The sequence below is a fragment of the Seriola dumerili genome, unplaced genomic scaffold, assembly GCF_002260705.1.
Source record: "Seriola dumerili isolate Sdu_G_001 unplaced genomic scaffold, Sdu_1.0 BDQW01000016.1, whole genome shotgun sequence".
NCBI classification, from domain to species: domain Eukaryota; kingdom Metazoa; phylum Chordata; class Actinopteri; order Carangiformes; family Carangidae; genus Seriola; species Seriola dumerili.
Window position 1 is genome coordinate 1,112,952 of NW_019174271.1, and position 20,311 is coordinate 1,133,262.

Here is a 20,311-nt window from a genome sequence, read left to right on the forward strand (position 1 = left end):
TAGATTGCTGACTCTATTAGGAATTGTGGCTTGTAGGGCGCTGCATATGACACTACCTGCCCAGCACCAAACAGCAGACACAGCTAGGTAGAGTTAGGAGAACATGGTGGAGCAAATAGCAGCTACAGAGCCAGATGTTTGTCTCAGGAGCAAGTGGAGACCAAGCACAGAGCTAAAAAGAAGAATGAATATTGGAAATAAACAAAACTCCAAATGCATGATAATGTTGTTTCATATCTGCTAGATGTCCAAATTGTTAATTGGTTGATAACATATCAAATGTATAAGTTGATATAATGTTAATGTTGTGTTTAGAGCTTGTTCTGCTACCCCCAAGTGGCCAAAACAAAAACAAAAAGTATTAAAAGTAATAATTCTATTTTGAGCTAAATTGATGTTGGTATGTCAGTGTTCTTTCAGGTCTGAAAACCTAATTGATTTCTTAGCTTAACTCTTTATCAAGTTAGGGCTTTACATTCATATTGATTAAAAAAATCTCTTTGGGTTAGAAGATAATTGTCTCTTAAAAAACAAGGGGAGGCTGTAAAAATTTAGATAAATGCAACAACTTGCACTCTACAAGCGGCCACCGAGGAATGGAACTTGAGACAAAAATCTGGAAGACCAACGGTAGTCTCTCCTGGTAAATCTGCTAGTAAAAAAAGAAGTAATACTGAAGTTCCCTGGAGATGATTCATGTTACTGAAAATATACATTTGTATGCTTACAAGTCAAACATGTGGTGCATAACAGATGAGGAGAGGAATATTTCCAAACTTGTAGATAGACTTTGTGCTTGGAGGCTGTGATTTCTGCCAGTGGAGATGATACTAAGTACTGACTGATGCAGTGTCCAAACATTTGTCCATATTTAATGCTCTATCTATTACTGTATATATCTGTTAAGCAAAAAAAAAAATGGATGGTGTTGACTTCGAAAATCTCCAGAACACCAAGAATGACTAAACTTGTGCACACACAGATACTCACAGGTCATTTTACAAGGTCCAGTATTGGAAAAGGTTTGTGGCAGACAGCTACTAAGGTGACATGAATAGGTTGAAGGAAAAAAAAAAAAACATCTATATATTGTAGTCATCATGATCATCACCTTCAGAGTCAACTGAGAGTTCCTGTCCTCTCCCTGCTGGCTTTAGTCCAAGTCCAATGTAAGTCAAGACTGCAGTGAGATCTGTCACTATAGGGTCACACACTTTTAGTGTGTGTATAGTTGCACTCCCTTTATTACAATAAAACACTTACTGGTGTGTGTCAAGTCTGTCTCTGAGCTCTGCAGCCAGTTCCTTCCTCCTCATGGCTTGGTCTTTGCTTTGATCTGCATTGTCAACTGAGACCTTTTATAGACAGGCGCGTCTTTCCACATCATGTCCAGTCATCAAGTGTAGAAACATCTCAGAGAAGATCCAGAGAAATGGAGGAAAACTGAGCTGAATTTCAAGTGTCATGGCAAAGTGTCTGAATACTTATGTCAATGTGATATTTCAGTTTTTCGTTTTTAATACTCTGCAGAGGAGGTGTGAACGATTTCTGAAAGCAATGTCATATAAAAATATTGTTTGTGAAAGCACACTCTGACTCATCATCACACATGTTGACAGAGGTGATTGGTCAGACAACTTGAGATGGTAAATCACAATTTAATTTGTGATGTTAATTTAATTTACTTCACGTTTACTACTACTGCTTCCTCTTAACACTTAGGAAGAAATGACTGTTGAAGTAATTTTCTAATAACCGTTTACTGGTTTATACTTATAACTGCTTCAGAAATTACTTTAGGATAATGCTATAAAATATGCATTAAAATGTTTATTTGTGGGAATATAGGTTTAATAGAAGAAGACACGTTTGTTTGTTTTGGTCTTAAGTATACGGAAGATCCAGATGAGCATATGCCCCAACTTGTTGACTTTGCCTGGATTATGACTGAACCGCTGCGGAAATAAATCCAGTCACTTCTGCTATACTCACATAGTGGGTTATAATATTATTTCCCTCCAGAGGAAATGAAGATAGTTATTCTCTCTCTCTTTCTTCTCTCACTCTCTCACACACACAGACACACTTTCCTGTTTTACCGTATCTGTGGGGACCCGTCATTGACATAATGCATTTAGCCTCTCACCCTAACCTTAACCATCACAACAGAATGCCTAACCCTAACCATAACCCAACAATGATCCTAGAACCAAGTCTTAACCCTTCAAACAGCCATTTTAACGGGTGCTGTACAGCGCTTTGGTGCCTACAAAGCTGTTGGACCCCACAAGTGTAGTAAAACAATCACACACACACACACACACACACACACTGGTTGTTAATCCTGTCTCATCTGCTAAAACAAAGATTTTGGTCTATTTCCATAAACATGAAGAGCTACTAATCTGAGATCTGGGTAAATAAAGGAGAGGGAGATGTCTGCTGGAAATTCATTCATTTAGCAGAAAGAAATTTAGAGCAAAGATACCATCATCATAAAAATTTAAATATAATGTTGTTTTACACTAATGGACAATAGAACTGAAGAAGTCAGGCTAAAACGCAAGAGAAGAATCACCACTGAAAAACAGAAGCAGAGAGTGACAATCATTTGTACAAAACCAATACTACAGTAAATTCAAAATAATAAAAGACTACAGTCATGTTACAGTTTTTTTCAATCGCTAACAAGCGCTTACCCATACTTCAGATACTTTTTCTAAACTCTTAACACAGACTCACACCTACAAAACACAATTGGCCAAATGGATAATTTTCTTCTCAAAAACACATTTTGTTAAATATATACTAACTCTTCATTTCAAAATAGAACACATCTTTCTCTGCACACACTAACTTTACCAAAACACTGGAAATCTGACTCAAAATGAAATTATTCTGTCAAAGAATAACACTTGTTTTCACTTCACAAGCTACATGCAGTCCATCAAAGTACACCAGGTTTCAAAAATACCGGGTATTGTTGACATTACAAAAACTGCATAGACTTTTATGTTTCAGTTTTACAGGTATTTGCATGCAAAACATGCAATCCACCATTTTTACACTAAATTTCTTGGTTGGGAACTGTACGTCCACATGTAATGTTCACATTCAAAAGCATTCCAGTAAAAAGCAAATCAGTTTTTTTTTCCTTTACTGTTTACTACAGGAGCACTCTTTCACCAGCCTCTCTTAGTGAAAGACCGTGGTTGATTACATGGTCAATGATAGTGGCACGAATTTCATCACTGACTACTGTTCTTGCAGCCCTTGGAATGCCACCACAACGCATTCTTACACCTCTACCTTGCCCTCTCCTTGGGCCTGATCTTCTCCCTGGCCCTGCTCCTCTCACTGCACCTGCTCCTCTCACTGCATCTCTCACTGCTCCTGCACCTTTCACTGCATCTCTCACTGCTCCTGCACCTCTCACTGCATCTCTCACTGCTCCTGCACCTCTCACTGCATCTCTCACTGCTCCTGCACCTCTCACTGCATCTCTCACTGCTCCTGCACCTCTCACTGCATCTCTCACTGGGCCTGCTCTTCTCCCTGGGCCCCTTGCTCTTACTCTTCCTCGTCCAGACATTACAGTGTTTGTCCTTTTATACACTTTGTATAAGTGTCAATGTAATAGAAAAAAAAAAAACCCCTGCCACTGAGTCTAAGCCGGACTGGAATCAGCTGTGGTTGGCCCAGTTTACCCAACATAAATCAGCTGTGTGTCAATTATTCAATTGTTTGTTTATTATCAGCTGAGATATATTGTTTTTGAACTGATATCATTGCAGAAGCAGAGGTTTTTATACTGTATCTAAGGTTTGGAATATTGTTTTTGCTATTGTGGGATGTTGTGTGTCAACATTCGTAAATAATACAAAAACAATCCATAATTTTGTTGGGAGGTATAGCTTGTCTGTTAAGAAAATGTAAGCATTGTGGAAATGTGTTCACTGACTGCATATTGTGTGAAAACGATATGAAATGTGTGAATGGTATGGCCACAAAAGACCGATGCTGTGCTAATTGTGTTTAGAGTTTTGAAAATGTGACAACTGGTTGGACAAACGCTTGTTAGCGACTGAAAAAAACTGTAACAGCCATGTTAGGCACAGAGGTGCTATAAGTTAAATAGTAACATCAGCATGCTCACTATGACAGTGCTTCCAGATCTTAGTTTAGTGTTTTAGTGTGCTATCATTTGCTGATTAGAACTAAACACAAAGTGCATCTTAGGCTGGCAATAGTTGTCAGTAATTGGGTTAGGGTTAGACAGCATGAATGTTTGTACAAAATTTGGTTGTAATCTATGCAATGACATTTTACTCTGAACCCAAAGAAACCTGCTAGCAGCAGCTAGTGAGTCAGACTCGTCCCTGCCATTGTAGCTACAGTGTGTGTCCACTGTGTCTCACACTCAGCTTTTTTCCATTCCATTGTCTTTATGTGCTGATGTATTTTTGCCTTATGTCTCTGACACTTGAAAACCACCGGTGAATGGATGTAAATGTCTGCATTTATTGGCAAATTGACTCCACAATAAAGTCGTTCTCATTTACATATTTTTCTGTTTAAATTGTCAGACACTGTTAAAAGTGAGAAATTTGATCATGGCTCACACAGTAAATACTGTGTTTACCAGCAGTTAGGACCAAGACACTGAGCGGCAGATAAAATCATTATTTTATGAACATTGTCTGACAAAACAAACAGAAATAAACGTTGTGTTAACGACAGCAGCCATGATGTGAGATCGGCTACAATGACATTTACAACTGATCACAGAGAAATAGAGAAGCAAAAAAAGGGTTGCGAAACCAGCTCACATCTGCCTGAGCGACAAACATGTATTTAAGCTTGTAAAACATGAAAAATCTACACATATGAATGTGGTTGTTGAAGGACAAACGATCTGTTATTTCCTCAGGACACTGAAACCATTATACAGCTGTGATCGAGCCGAATCTGTTCAGTTGATGTTGGAGTAGAAGTCAATGGATCACCAGAGTTATTAGGACTCAGCCTCTGGGGACCAGGACCAGGGTGTGTGATATGTACACACAGACCTGTAGTCATTACCTTGTCTGGACTCTGTGCTGCTTTTGGAAGGAACAGGTGAACATCAATAATGCTTGCTTTGAACATGTGCAAACAGTACAACAGTCATTAATGGTCTTCACAATGCGCCCGTTTCTTTTTTTAGCTCGGAGACTTTCTCGCTGTGGTAACTGGTGGTGTCTAGCCATTTGATTGTCGACCGCCGACTGCTGAGCCTCAACATGGGCCAGTCACCACGGGAGCATTGATTCAGCCTGCTGTTTTATGAATAGAATGCTTTGTTCCACAGGATTTCCATTTTCCTCCCCCCAGAGGAAAATAGGTGAAGATCAATACTTTATGCAAGCAGAGACATCTTGTATTGAGCGTCAAGTGAGAGAAAATAGGCAAAAAAGTATTTATCAAGAAAGCTTTTTCAGCCATGAAAAAAGTTCAGGCTAAAGGTGCTTCTTCAGTGACATATGGCAGCTTTGTTAAAACTTGCCGAATGTGGAGGAGGGTGAATCCAACTAATATAAACTTAACTGAAATACATTTTATGCAGTTTCTACTTCAAGGTAGAGGGACATTCTGCACTTTCTGGATTGAATTTGAAATATCTCATCAACCACTTGTAGCGTACATACCTGGCCTGGCATCAGTCACAAGCCATTAAGGAAGTTCATCTTAAGGACATGCAGAGTTACGGACCCACAATTGACACTTTGTGACTCTTCCCACCATCAAACTATCAGATTGATAGGAAACAGAGACAAAGGACCCCTCTTCCACAAACAGACCATGCTGTTAGCATGTCCGAACGACACAGAACCAGACCAAAGGTCAAAGGGTCAGCTCCAGAGGATCAACCAATGGACACCAGGCAACTGGACAACATAGGCAAAATCTCCAGTTTGTAACAATAAGACTTTGTCTATTGATATTTGATTGTTTCTTGTATAGGACAAGTAACAACAAAAGGACTGATTAACACTAAGGTGTGAATCCTGGCCTGTCTGTGCCATGCATGAACACACACACCAACCTCCCTTCCTCTGTCCCTCTCTAGATAAGAGTCATAAACTACAACCCACATTCCAATCCTGGGTAGTGACCAGCAGAACTCTCTTCACAGACACAGATCTGAGGAAGAATGTAAAATTAAATATCTAGCTGTTCTGTAACTCATGAGATGTTCCTATGCAATAGTTTAATCCCAAACTTCTATCCCATAGAATGTTTGAAATGTAACATGTAGATTTTAAGACAATGTCCTTCATGTGACCATACTGTCAGCATCCTTCACACGAGGTAACACACACTACATGACATCCAGGATGTCCATATTATTATTATTACAGTCAAAGAACTGCTGTGTAATCCACATTTATAGACTATTAGCTTTGGGAAATGTTTATATTGTTGTTTGATCAATTAACCACTTGTATCATGATTAATTCCAGGTTTGAAGGATGTAATATGAAATCAACACTCCTATTACTCCTCTCTGCCATTATTAGTGCAAGTAGTTTTATATGTTATTTCACTTAATGTTTTGTGGTCATGGTGGAAGACGGATGTGCGAATTTATAAGTAAACTCTAGATTTAAATTATTCCAAAGTTCAGTGGAAAATTACTCTCTTCTCCAAGTGGAAACACAGGAGATTGGGGACGCCTCTGAAACATGCACCTGCCCCCCAGGGGATAAAACAGTCGTGATCAATTCACATAGTTCAGTTCAGAACAGGTCACAAAGTCGGAGAAGTGCAGAAAAGCCTGAAAGGTGAGAAGAGGTCAGATGGCAGTTCCAAAAATCAGTTCAGAACAAGCCAGAAGAGCTCAGAAGAAGAAAAAGAGAAACCCAGATGACAAGAAGATGCGAGAAGTGAGAAACGATGCAGAAACTAGAAGCTGAGATCTTTGCTCAAAGCTCAGAGTCCCGGCTCAAAGCCCGGCTCTGTAGCCATGTAAACTCTTAGCTCTAAGCTGCTTGCCACAAACTCATGGCTCTTAGTCATTTTTGCACTTTTCGCGTCTTTTATTTTTCTTTGCCACAAGCTCCAAGTAACATCATTTTTGTCTACATGCGCAATCTTTTATTTTTATAAGCCAAGTCAAGACCAACTGAACCAAAGCAACAGAAGTGCCTCAGAGTAATTTTGTAACTTTTAATCATCATCAAGTTTGCCTTTTTGAAGATTTTGACAACTTTAGAGTCATCTGGTCAACGCCAGTCTCCTCTAAAGTTATCCAGCGAAAGTGAAGAGCATTAGAGTTTATTTCGCATCAACCCGCAAGAGACACCAGCAGATAACACCTCTGCACGACCGCCTGCAGAGAAGCCGACCAGAAATCAAGAGTGAACGAGACAGAAAGTCTCCTGGCAAACTCCACCAGAGCTGAACCGCTGAGACACCGGCAGAATCCGTCATCGTGATAACGGGACACGGCCTCCAGGAGAATCCACCTAGATCCCGCGTCTTAAGGGTTACCACAGCAACCACAGCCACCTGGGTTCCAGCCGAGGGTCTTCAGCTACAGCGCAACTCACAGTAGGCCGGTCTTAACACTCTGCTCATGACTAGGTTGATGTTGAAATATAGCAATATCATCAAACCTAATTCGTAGATGTAGTGTCATTAGCTGTATAGCCATAGTGTATAGCCATAACATATCCTCTCCCACCATTGCCAACTCATCACACTGCTCATTTCATTATTATTTTCATCTTTATGATTATTACACCTTGCATTTACTCTGTAGATAGTAGTTTAGTTAATAAACTCCTGTATTTACACCCAGTTGTTGTCCTGTTGTGTTCTTCTGACGTAGAGACTGGAGATCCATTGAATCGAGAAGTCATGGCTTCTGATATGAGATTGATAAATTTGGCAATGAAATAATTCATTGTTGTCCTCCCAGAGGACTGGTGGCCCATTTCAACGAGAGTAAATCCCAAAATATGGCGTTAACGCTACACACTTCAGACCTGGGATTACCCATGTCTTAGTCTATCTTCCTTACTGATTATGATTAAAAGTAACAAGCACAAAGGCTCCAACTTTAGCTTTGACCACAAACTAATTTAACGCATAAAGTTCAAACCTAGTACATGTCTGGACCTCTGGTCAAATCCTGATTTTATAACTATGACATCGTCTTATGAAATCACCAAATACATAAATGAAAGACAAAGTCTGAGCTGTGATTTTAGCTGGATTTACTGTAACATGATCAGAGAGAAAGTTAGACACAATATATTTCTGGATCCACAATAGTTTAGTCTTTATTTACTTTATGTCTAACTCCCTCTGTTTGATATGTAGAGTTGGTCATAGTCGTTAGTAGGAAGCCTCGTTACCGATGACTTCTCTCTCTCCCTGCCTCTCTCCCGCTCTCTCTGCTCGGTGTGTCTTAATTTTAGTTATTCCTTTGCCTCCTTTAGTAATAATGACACTTGTAATCAAAGTAGTTCATTTGTTGTAATGGAGGCAAAACTCAGTGTATTGGAAGCACTCCTCCTGTTCCCTGCAGTTTCGGAGGTGCAGGGAAACCAGAGTAGCTTGGTAGACTGCCCGTAACAAGAAGTGTAGTCCTAAACCCCCGGTCAGCATCCATACAAGGTCCAGACCTGAACCAGGTTATGCAGAGTTAACAACACTGCAGCTGTTGACACCTCCTAACAGAACCTGTTTGAGCCAGTGATGAGGCACTCTGCTGACCAGTGGTGGAACTATGATCATGTCAGTCAGTCAGTCAGTCAGTCATCGACATTCCAGATTATAGGGTTGGCCTGATGTTGCGGTGCAACCAAAAATTTATTTGGTTTACAGGTTGGAGTATAAACATGGATGTAGCATCAATTAGTTAGTGGACTAACATAATCAGAATTAGGTCAAGTCAGTGTAACTGAGGAGGTACAATAAAATGGCTACCAACAGGCTAACTTGGATAGACTGAAACAACCGCTAATCAAGCAAACGTGACCCTACTTCACTTAATGGGACAATGATTGACATCTCAGTATTGTGTGTGCCACTTGATTTTGACCAATGTTATTTTGGAGTGGTCTTAATGAGACAAAAGCTGCATAAAAAATAACTGTTGAAAATGAGGAAATGTATTACATTCTTCATCAGAAAAGAAAAATTGATGTAGGAGTGGAAAAATGAACTAATTACTGTTTTAATTCAAAGTCTTACTAAACAACCTGCAGAATCACACACTGTGGTTCCAGATAGGAAAAAAGAGCATCTTTTGCCATCCATTTCTTTTTTAGAAGTCAGTGACTCAGCTGTTGTTAATAAGAAGCATGCATTGAGTAATGTTGTCTCTCTTAGTTAAGTTATCTGACATGACTACTTCTTGGAAGCAGCAGATTTTTGGAATAAATTCATCAGCAGTCCACTCAGAATCAAAAAGGAAGCTGCAACAAACAACAAAAACCTATAAGCAGCATGCTGACAAGCTAGGCTAGGCTAATAGAACACTATCATTATCTGTTGATGTAACATTAGAGTTCTCCAGATAAATCCAGACGATGAACAGTAGTGTATCAAACATGTGAATGGAACAGTTTCTGTGCTAATTCTGGGTTGAGCTGGAACAACAATGAGAGAGAGGTTCTGTTCAAACAACAGTTCATAATGACAAGACTTACTGATGAAAGTTAGTGTTAGTGCAGAGCAGTGTCACATCACCACTGTGTGTGCTATCAAGTGAGCAGTGCCTTTTCCACAGACCTCACAACAGACATGAACGACAACTGTAGCCATGGTAACCATGCATAACAAAGATGGCAACAGCTGTAGCCACAGAATGCTCACATGATACAAAAATTAAAATGTCTGTCACAGGTAACAAGATTTAACAAGAATAAATAAATACTGATATACTGATATTTTCGTGAAAATACTAAGACCACGACTAAATCAAAATCACACTGCAAGCCAGATGACCACTCTGCAACAGTTTCTACAATTCTATGTTGATGCTCATTGTAAAGCTCATTTATTACAATGAATTCCAAAGGTTCTTACAATAGAGATTCAGTATCATGATATACATATAAACTCATTGTATCTCTCCAGGATAACGCACCTCACTGCTGCCCATCTGTATAAATATGTTGAAAACATGCAATCTTAGTTTTACCAAAATATGGTTAGAAAAGCTATGCCATGCCAGATGTAAGCACATACAGTAAATTAATGAATTAATAATTTTTGAATGAAGCATTTTTTTTTTTTAAATATATCTGAACAGGAGAGTCTTCATTCAGCTCACTGGCTTCTGTTTGCCTTATAGTCAAATCGTATGTTTAAAATTCCTTCTGTTTTTGTTTTCTACATGATGCTGGGAAGCAGTGTTTGCAAATCTATACCAATATGACAGAGGACAGAAAGGAATGCTTTAGTCATAATAGCAGGTAGTCAACAGAAGAACAATCACCAGACATTCATAAATTACTGTTCATTGATTTCGTTCAATAACTAATTAATCAATATTATCACGCGTGGTGGATTTTTTTTCATATTGATTGCTATCAGTGATCATCGACATATACATATGAGACCATTAATGAAGAAAGAAATGCATTCAGCATGTGTTAAAACTGAATAAAACGACTGTTTACAAAAAACTTCGCAGAGGCTGAAGGGGAACGTTCAGTTTAGGATTGAATCTTAGATGAATCATTTGTTACAGTTCAAAACAATCATTTATTTTTGAATCAATAATATGACACTCACTGAAACCAACATGGTATATATGTTCATTAGGCTCATGTAAGGCTCTGCGACACAGTGGGTAAAGCGGCCGCAGTCTGCATAAAGCTGAGGCAGAGCTGTTTTGAAAACATGTTTCTGACCTGGGGTTTTATACTCGGCGTCAAGCACTTTTATTAGCTTTTGAAACACATGTCTTTTTGCATGCTGGAGTGGTGGATAGTAACGCAATCTTTTCAGATGGTGGAAAAGGTTTGTTGTGTTTTCTCTCTTTGTTTGCCTGCATGTCTTCCACAAATACCGGTTCACTGTTTGTCAAGCTTTAAAAATCATCAGTGTTGTGTGACCTCTCTTTGCCACAAGTTCATCATCCCGTGAATCCATCTGACTCTCCTCAGTTGCTCATTCCAACAATGTATGCGTGTTTTCCTTGCTTTGGTCTTGCGTGAGTCATAATCTAACTGCTGTAGCCCAATGGGGTGAGTGCGCATAGCGTTGACCCGAATGTAGAACAGATACATTTGTCGCAACTTACTAACCAGTTAGCCAATTACTTGAGCACTGAAAAGGACTTTTTATATGAAGTGTACATGACTTTCCTTTTTTCGGTGACCTAAATGTTACCTTGGGCAGTTTACCACAAAAAACCTCCAGGGGGCTTAACAGTGACATCTGGTATCTGAAGTGTACCCTCCCCTCCACTTTTACCCCTTCCTATAGTTTGATGGTAACCTTACAAGCCCAGGTTGGGTCCTTTCTCTTCAATCAAAGCCAGTTGTTACTACACTCAGCAGCGGGTATCGTAGCCTCAAACTCCCATCTCTTTCACAAGCCTGGTGGTTGGTGTGGCCGCACAACCTCTGCAACTCACTTCCACTGGTAGCACTCATGCTCTGCAGCCCCGCTACCCTACTTCAGCTGCTGTGTGTGCCTGTTTCAACCTTTCTCATTCACAGTTCGTTCCACAATGCATAGGGACCTTTGTGAGGTCGACCACAAATTACTATTCATTAGGAAATGATTAATAATGAACTTAATAACTACAATCAAAATCACCATATCAACAGTAAGTAAAGTTGAAGGATTGGAGTACTACAGAGTAGAGGTTCAAAACATTCTTCCTCATGCAACATTAAACACACCAGTAGTTATACTTAAAGACGTCTATTTACAATGCAGTAAAAGTGAAACATATATGTCTATTCTACTAAGTAAATACAGGTGTAGGTGTGTGTGTGTGTATGTGTGTGTGTGTGTGTGTATACACAAACAAAAGCAAGATGGCTGATTCGCTGTGACCACACAGCCTAACATTAAAGACTTCCAGATGGCGGTAAACAAAGGAAACTGGTGGACTCTAAGATGGCCGCTGAGGCCACATGCCATGTGGGGTAGGAAGAGAGTCAGTTCCTTGGTTTAGGTCACACAGTGACCAACACTAACTGGTTGTTAGGTCCCTGGGGGGAGGTCATACCCAGGTGTGAACGTGAAGCATTGTGGGGAATGAAGTTCAAATGACCTTTGAAAAAGAAGATGTTGTCTCCACCATCTTGAATAGCCTGAATCCCAACAGCGTTTTAAACTGGTTCGTGTGTCTGATGGAACAGGTATCCAATGGACATTCATTAACTCTATTTTTTTAATATATTTTTTAATATTGAGCAGCCATTGGACCAAAAGATCACCTCACTTTATTTATAAAGTCCATTTATAAACTGAAAATACTTTTGATAATCAAATAATATATTTTTAGTTCATTATAATGTCCCAGCTTCTGAAATGTGAGTATTTTTCCTAATTTCTCTATTTTTAACAAATTTGAACTGAAATTTGAACAAAATTAAACTGAATATTTTTGACAAAATGATATTTTACAACATCACCTCAGGCTGAAGCAAACTGTGAGCATTTTTCACAATTTTCGGACATTTTAAACAACATTGTAAATAATTAATTGATTATATGAAAAATATAATATTGATACATGAAATAATAATGGAGAATAATCATGACACGCAGCGATATGTGACAGGAAGTATGATTTGCTGTGTGTCTGTATGTTTGTTGTGTTGAATGCAGTTTCAAATCTATATGTGGTGACATCACAGATTGATGACACTGCCCGGTTCATATCCTAGCATTAATAAAAGGCCGATATCAGCTGTGTACATCACTAAACTGCTGTATTTGCTCAGTTTACTCAATAACAGTGTCAGATGTGTGGGACAGGGGGAGGCACTGTTGGATTGTGGGTGATGGATCTTACCACAGTGGCCAGTCTTATTTTCTTGCTGAAACAGCAATGATGATGGTGAGGATGGTGAGGACGATGGCTCCGGCCACCAGGAGGTAGCACTTCCTCTTCCTCAGCTGCCTCTGTGGGCGGAGAGGATTCAGCATGTGAGTGGAGTTCAAGCATTAGACAGTTCCCTGTTTTACACTTTACACATTCTGCTGGTTCCTCCAAAGGGAAACCTACACCCGGAAAAAAAGACAATAATAATAATAATAATAATAATAATGGTGTCTTAAATCTTTGCATGACTGGTTTGCTGTTAAATAATCATGTGTCTGTTTTTCCGCTCTCTGTAAAACGTGCAGCTCTAAACCTGCATGTCTGCACACGATAGCCACTGCCATCGTGAATAAGCAGCCCTGTAAATGTCAAACTCCAGTTTAATAACCACAACAGCCCAAACTGCCCCGTTACTGCCCTCTTGTTGTTTTTGAAATAATTCAGTGCAACAACACAGCGCACGTTTCCACCCACTCGCAAAAGAACAGAGCAGGTATCTTGAAAGTGAACGTGAAAGAACAAGGAAAGTGGCATTTGGATGAGATGAGCTGGATGAGATTAACGCAGCTGTAGAGGAGCTGGAGGATTTAAGGTCGTGCTGACAAATACAGATAAATTGCAGGAAAGGGATGACTGTCAAAAAAAAAAAAAAAGTGGTTGCCTCCACTTCGTGCCGTCAAAGTGCTGTACAGTCATCACTGTGATGGCTCTGCTGCATGTTACACTCGCCTGCGATGGCACACAAACAAGCTTCCCCTGATCTTATTCATTCAGCCCCTGTAGAGCTGTTAGTTCATCAGCCTGTTTAGTGGCTGTGTCGTTGCTTAAATTTAAAAGTTAAAATTATGAAAAAAAAAAAAACAACAACAACAACAACAAAAGAGATAAAATGGTGTCTTTTGCAGGTTTATCACCTGATTACAAACTCTGGATCTTCTTCAAGTGGCTCATTAATCTACCATCTTTATTCAGTTTGGCTGTTTTCAAAAAACACACCACGGATGTGAGAACACACACCGGATGGGTTTCAGCCTCGAGATGCTTTCAGCAAACAGGACTAAGAACTGTTACCTGTTCAAGTGTGTCACATATGACTGTGTTTCCCAAAGCACAGAGACACTGTGGATAGTTGAGGTTCTTTTTGCTTTTCTATTCATTTACAGGCGTTTACAGGTAATTAGGTTTGTTTTAAGTTGTACATTTTTTTTCATATATGTGAGAATCATAATGTTACTTCATGTTGTATTATACAAGATTTTAAATTTGCCAGTTATACACTGTACGTCTACATATTTGTTCCTACTCTATATGTTGAATTTACATTATATTCTGCATGTTCATTTTATTGTTTTGGGATTTAGAAACAATATAAATATGATGAAACTGCAATGGATGCTGACATCATATGTCATACAACAATACAAAGTAAAAAATTATTTAAAAAAAAAATTCATTTTTAGTTTCAAACTCATGTAACCTTCAGAGCGTCTCAGAGAAGTGCTCCTCATGAGCTGTCAGATGGATGAAATGTGTGGAAGGTGCCAGGCCAGAGTCTCTACAGAGGGATAAAGCTTAAATCAAAAGCTGCTTGATTACAGAACATAAAACTCAGAAACATGTAAAACCTCACAATTTCATAGTCACTTGCGTTCAGTCCGTTATTTTCATTTTAAGTGCTTACAGCTCTCGAATGGTTTTCAGAACCATTTTCTGTTTCATTTCTAATATTGCCTGTGGTGTAATTTAGATAAATGCTTCAAACGTTCCTCTGCACAGTGCACGAGCTTTATTCATTCATGTCAATTACTTGCCATGTTTTTTTTTTTTTTTTTTTTTTTCTTAAAGGAAAAACTGTAGACTGTGGTAAGCAAAAATATTAAAGTAAATAGAGTGAAGAGCAGGGGTTAGGAAATATTTATATATTTCCATGTCTCCTCAGGCGGTGACGATGTTTTGGAGCGCAGAATCTATGTTGTTCTGAAATGCTTTTTCTCCCGTTTTTTTCCAGCCTGTTTTCTGCTACAAAGGCAGCGAGAGCAGCAGCGTTAGACCAGAGCCGAGGCTGGAGTCTTTAAATCCTGACGCGCTTCAAAGCGCGGAGAGAGCAATTCATCTTCTTATCTGAGACTCAAAACAGGCTTTCTGTGTGGAAGAGAGAGGGAGAGAGGGAGAGGGAGAGAGGGAGGAAAAAAAAATGCTGTCGAGTAATTTTCCGTTTAAACGTTCCACTCCACAACAATTTGCATAAGCAGCCCTGCGTCTGTGATAAGAAGATTGGTAATTTTCAAAGACTCTGTGGGGATTGAGAATTAAAAGCCTTTCTCCGCTATCTCCCCTCTTGCAGCTGGCCACCACAGATTCCCCAGCTTCTCGCACGCATTTCCTCCTAAACTACGCCTTATAAACTTTCTCTGCCATCCTCTCCTTCTCCCTGCTCGCTCTGACAGTGCTGAGTCCTTCCCTCTCTCTATATACTGTATTCCCTCCCTCCCTCTCTCATCCATACTCCTGAATTCTTTCTCTATTCCTGCTGCTCACTCATCCCGGCACTGCTGTTATTTGGGGAGAACAAGAAAATAAATAAGGTAGAGGGGGAACAAAAAAGGGCTTAGTCTAACAAAAGGAAGTGTTGCAGTATTTTTAAACCAGAATTTTCCAGATTGCAGGACAGGCAGAGAGGCAGGACAGAGAGACTTGCAGAGGGAGAGACAGGGGAGGATAGAGAAGGGATGCTCTTATCACCAGTGACTTAATCTTCAAGAGAATGTGTCCTCAGTGCCAGCACTTCAGGGCCTGTGGGTGCGGGAAGACCCTCAGGGAGGAGACACCGTTTTTATTCACTTTTAACATCTAATATGAGGGGAATAGTTCATATTTATGATGGGTAGTCTGATATTTAAAAAAAAAAAATTGAGAATTTCCTTCTTATCAGTGTGTAAAATCCTCTGAAGCCGAGTGTTACAAAGTTTATCGCTAACTATGGTTAAATCTAACTCTACTGAAACTCAAACAGCTGTTTCCATCAGCATGGGTTGAAGCACATTTTCATTTTGCAAATAAAAAAAAGTGGGAGTGGGAAAAACAAAAAGACAAAATATCACAAAAAGGGTTGGTGTTGGTGTATTGATGAAAAAACAAAAACAAAATATGACTAAGATGAATGACAACAGACTTTGCAAATCAATCATGACGTCCATGCAACATGACTTAAATGTCACACGTTATTGAAGGCAAAAAATAAATAAATGTCATATTTCCGTCATGTTTTCCTGCCCACTTCCTCTGCAGTGGTGGAAAATTAGCATCACCAAATCAAAATGTATAAATTTTGTGCCACATTTGAACAGAAACTTCGACTTGCTTGCAATCTGGTCATAACTGGAATCAGCTGAAATGAAGTTATTCCTATAGACATTTATTGTAGGACAAAATAAACTGTATATAACCAGCTAAATATTCAACATTTAAAATGTGACTAAAGCAGAAAACTAACAGGAGTTAAACCCTTCTTGACGAAAACGCCTGCCCACCCTAAGGAACTATTCAGAATCTGTAAGAAACCAGTTTCTTCTCCAGGCTCAGGTCGCAGTGGGAGAAGACTGAGCAGACATCCTCACATCTTTCAGCTCATCCAAGGGGATCCTGGGGCAGTCCCAGAGAGCTCTGCAGCATGCTGGGTCTGCACCAAGGTCGCTTCCCAGTTGGATGGAAGGTGTCCAGGGACACATCCTGATCAGAGTCACCATCAGTGGCAGCTTTGAGCAGGAAGGAGCTGAGACTTGGGAACCATCTTTAAGAGAAAGCCCAGAAATCACACGTCAAAGAAACAGTGTTAGGCTGCTTGTAGCAGTGATCTCATCCTCTCAGTCAGTACTCAAAGCTAATGACCATAAGTGAGGGTGGACATATTAACTGCACGCGACTCCAGCTCTTCACGATGACAGGCCCAGATGAAGGTACAACAGAACTACAGTTGCTGCATCAATCAAAATCATTTTTTTTCATTTGTGAGCAAACCCCTGAGAAAATCCTCCTGCAAGGCCGGTATCTCCTTTCCACCCTGTACGGAGCAATTCATCTTTTTCTGACAGAGAACGCTGGCCTCAGACTAGGGGGTGCTAACTCTCATCCTGACTGTTTCACACTTGGCTGCAAAAGCCAGCAGAACCACATCATCGGCAAAAAGCTGGGCCACAAGCCTGAAGTCATCAAAGTGGAAGCTCCAGTCCTTTGCTGCACCTCAAAATTTTGTGCATTAAAATCACAAATAGAAAATGTGCAAAAGGGAAACCAACAGGCTTCCAACAGGCTCAGCACTTTACAACTGAAGTATCCCCCACAGCAGATGTCCAGAGACACAGTCCCCGCCTTCACCAGGACCCCAAATCACCCATGAGCCCTTCAGTATTTGAGAGAAAGTAAAGAGCAGGTCCACTGCTCCGTGATCAGGACTGATTCTGCAGTGGACCAACTGAATCTGAGAAGGGCCACCTCGATCTCGACTGACCACCATCTCTCCGTTCATGGAGACTGGGGGTGGCTGCAACCCTTTTTACATTTCTCTCAGTTACTCAGAGAATATCTGTTCTAGACAAACAAACTTTGATATATTAAACTTACATCTGTCTGCTAATGACCCACACCATTTAAAGATGATCACATATTACACATTTACTGACAATATTTATTTGAATGGAAAAATTCAGATGTTGCAACTGACTCCAACTCTGAGGACAGCTGCAACATATTTAGAATACATAAATTCAGTTTTGCTGTCTCAATAAGCATAGTATTCTGAGAAATATGTAATTGTCTATGATAATATGGTGGTATTATCTATTAATACAATAATAATGACTATAATTTTTAGTTTTATTTTTTGATCTTTTAAACATTGTTAAATTGCTCTCTTGAGACAGGCATATTCCAGATAACAAAACAAACAGACCGAGTAAAACTGCACTTAAAAACACAAACCTTGACCTAATGTGCTACTTCAACTGCCTTTCCTAGGTAAAATATTGGAAAAGGCAGTATTGAAACAGTTGGATGAATTCCTAGGTAAAATAAAATCATGATAAATTCCGATCTGGCTGTAGAAGGGGACATAGTACTAAAACAGGCACTGGTAAAATAATTAATGATCTTAGAGTGAACGCAGATAGCAAAAATGCATCTATTCTGATACTCTGGATAAACTGCTGCATTCGACAGGTGAAACTTGGACTGGATCACGAGGCACAGCCCTACACTGTTTAAAACGTATCGAACTGGAGAAAATATTTTGTAAGCCTTGGTGACCATGTCTCTGGAATCATGAAAGCCTTTTTGTATTCCCAGGGTCAATTCTTTGTCCTTATTATTTTGTCTATATATGCTTCCACTTGAATTATCACTGTGTATGCTGATGATACTCAGTTGTATATATCTGTAGCGCCAGATGACTCTCATTTACCAAGAACAAGTTGGAAGTAAAAAAATCTGAGGTCATTGATTTTAATTCACACATGAACATGTTTACAAAGATCGCCTTTTACTCATCTAAGAAACATCACTAGAGTTAGACCCTACCTTAAACTGGAGGATGCCAAAAGAGTTACTTATTGCTTTGTTTTTTTCTAGCTGGATTACTGTAATGCAGCTTTACTGAGGACTACAAAAAGAACTATTGATAAAACTGCAGTCATAAGAACTCAGCAGCCAGGTTTAACAAGAACAGGAAAAGTGACCACATCACTCAGTTTTAAGCATCATTAACTGGCTGCCTGTGTCATTGAGGATAGATTTTAAAATTCTCTTACTTGTTTTAAAGCTTTTAATGGTTATAGCACCTTCAATAATCTCTGACTGCTTATCTTGAGTATTGTTCAAACCGTCCCCTTAGGTCGTGCAGTGCAGGCTTGCTGAGTGTTCCAAAAATGAGCTATAAAAAGTTTGGTGAAGCAGCATTCTGTTTTTATGAACCACACTCCACCACTAATCAGACAAGCAGCTTCTGTCGATACTTTAAGAAAAGCTGAAAACTATTTTTGTGATCTGCTTTTAGTTAACTATAATTTGCTTTTACTTGATACAGTTTGTATTCTTTTTATCTTTTTATAGCTTTTTATGTTTTTTAATATTGTTTGTTATATATGTTAAAACACTGTTGTGTGTTCTGTTGTGATTTGACTGCTCAGCTTCAGGACAGTTACAATTACTTGTGCAACGCATCTCCACCTGTCAGCCATTACAGATCATCATGTGAACAACACTGACCTTGACACATGCTAACATGTGACGTAGAGGTCAAGAAAACAAAGATTCAAACTACGAAAGTTTTTGATAATTCAACATAAAAAATCAGGACAGTTGTGACAAAAATACTGTTCATGGAAAAAAATGAAATCACTTTCATTCTCCAGACATGTTGAATGTGTCTTCGTGTCTTCTGGTGCGAGGGAGGGTGTACTGAGCATTGTGCAGTATGAGGTCATATTAGCATTTTCTGATAGGAGGAATAAGGCTTGTTGCAACATCCCCAGTCTCCCTGGAGGAAATACTGTCAGCTAAAAAGACAGACAAGATTCAGAGCTTTAGCAGCTTAGGGTGAAACTCCTCCAGCTCCTCCACCATTCTCTGTTGAGCTGTTTTAACTACACCAGTGACGTGTGGAGGAGACAGTAAATATCTCATCATTCACTGGCCTTGTACAACCTGCCTCATACAAACCATTTCATGAGTGTTTTTCTTCTTCTGTTCAACTCTTAGGCATTTTTCTCTCTCAGTGTCACCATTTTAAACGTGTAGCTAAGCAGACTAATGCTACCGATGTGTTAGATGGAGCTGGTGAGCACAGCAAGTCATTTTGGAAATCCACGGGGTCATCTGTTATCAGGAAGGGAGCCGCGGCCTTTTTAACAAAAGACTTAAGCCCGACCAGCTGCAAACGCAGATCCTGGGAGATGAGGGAGGGATGTGGGAAGAAGGCTGCAGTTTCCAGAGGTGGTGCACAATCTGTGCCCTGATACTGTCTCAACTGAAAGCAAGAAAATAATTCTGGTTGAGCTGACAGGTGCATGGGAGGAGAGTTGTAAAAGCAGCATGAGAGAAAGGTCTTGCAATACCAGCATTAGTCCAGGAAGGAAAAGGATGGCAGCCAGGTTGTTCCCCATGGAGCTCAGCTCCTGAAGGTTTCCAGTCAGATCAGCTGTTATCAGCTTCTGGGCTGGTCCAAAGGAGCAAGAATCAAGCGCTCGGAGGATGGGG

At 39.7% G+C, this 20,311-nt stretch overlaps 1 protein-coding gene across 2 annotated transcripts in view; it reads right to left on the minus strand.

Moving 5' to 3' along the window:
• The window catches only part of tsnare1 (t-SNARE domain containing 1), a 188,632-nt gene that overhangs the window by 32,669 nt on the left and 135,652 nt on the right, over positions 1-20,311 (minus strand). For both annotated transcript variants that reach the window (XM_022750926.1, XM_022750919.1), the window contains exon 11: positions 13,034-13,143. In XM_022750926.1, the coding sequence (XP_022606647.1) occupies positions 13,048-13,143 (96 nt within the window). In that variant the 3' untranslated portion in view covers positions 13,034-13,047. The remainder of the gene's footprint in view (positions 1-13,033; positions 13,144-20,311) is intronic.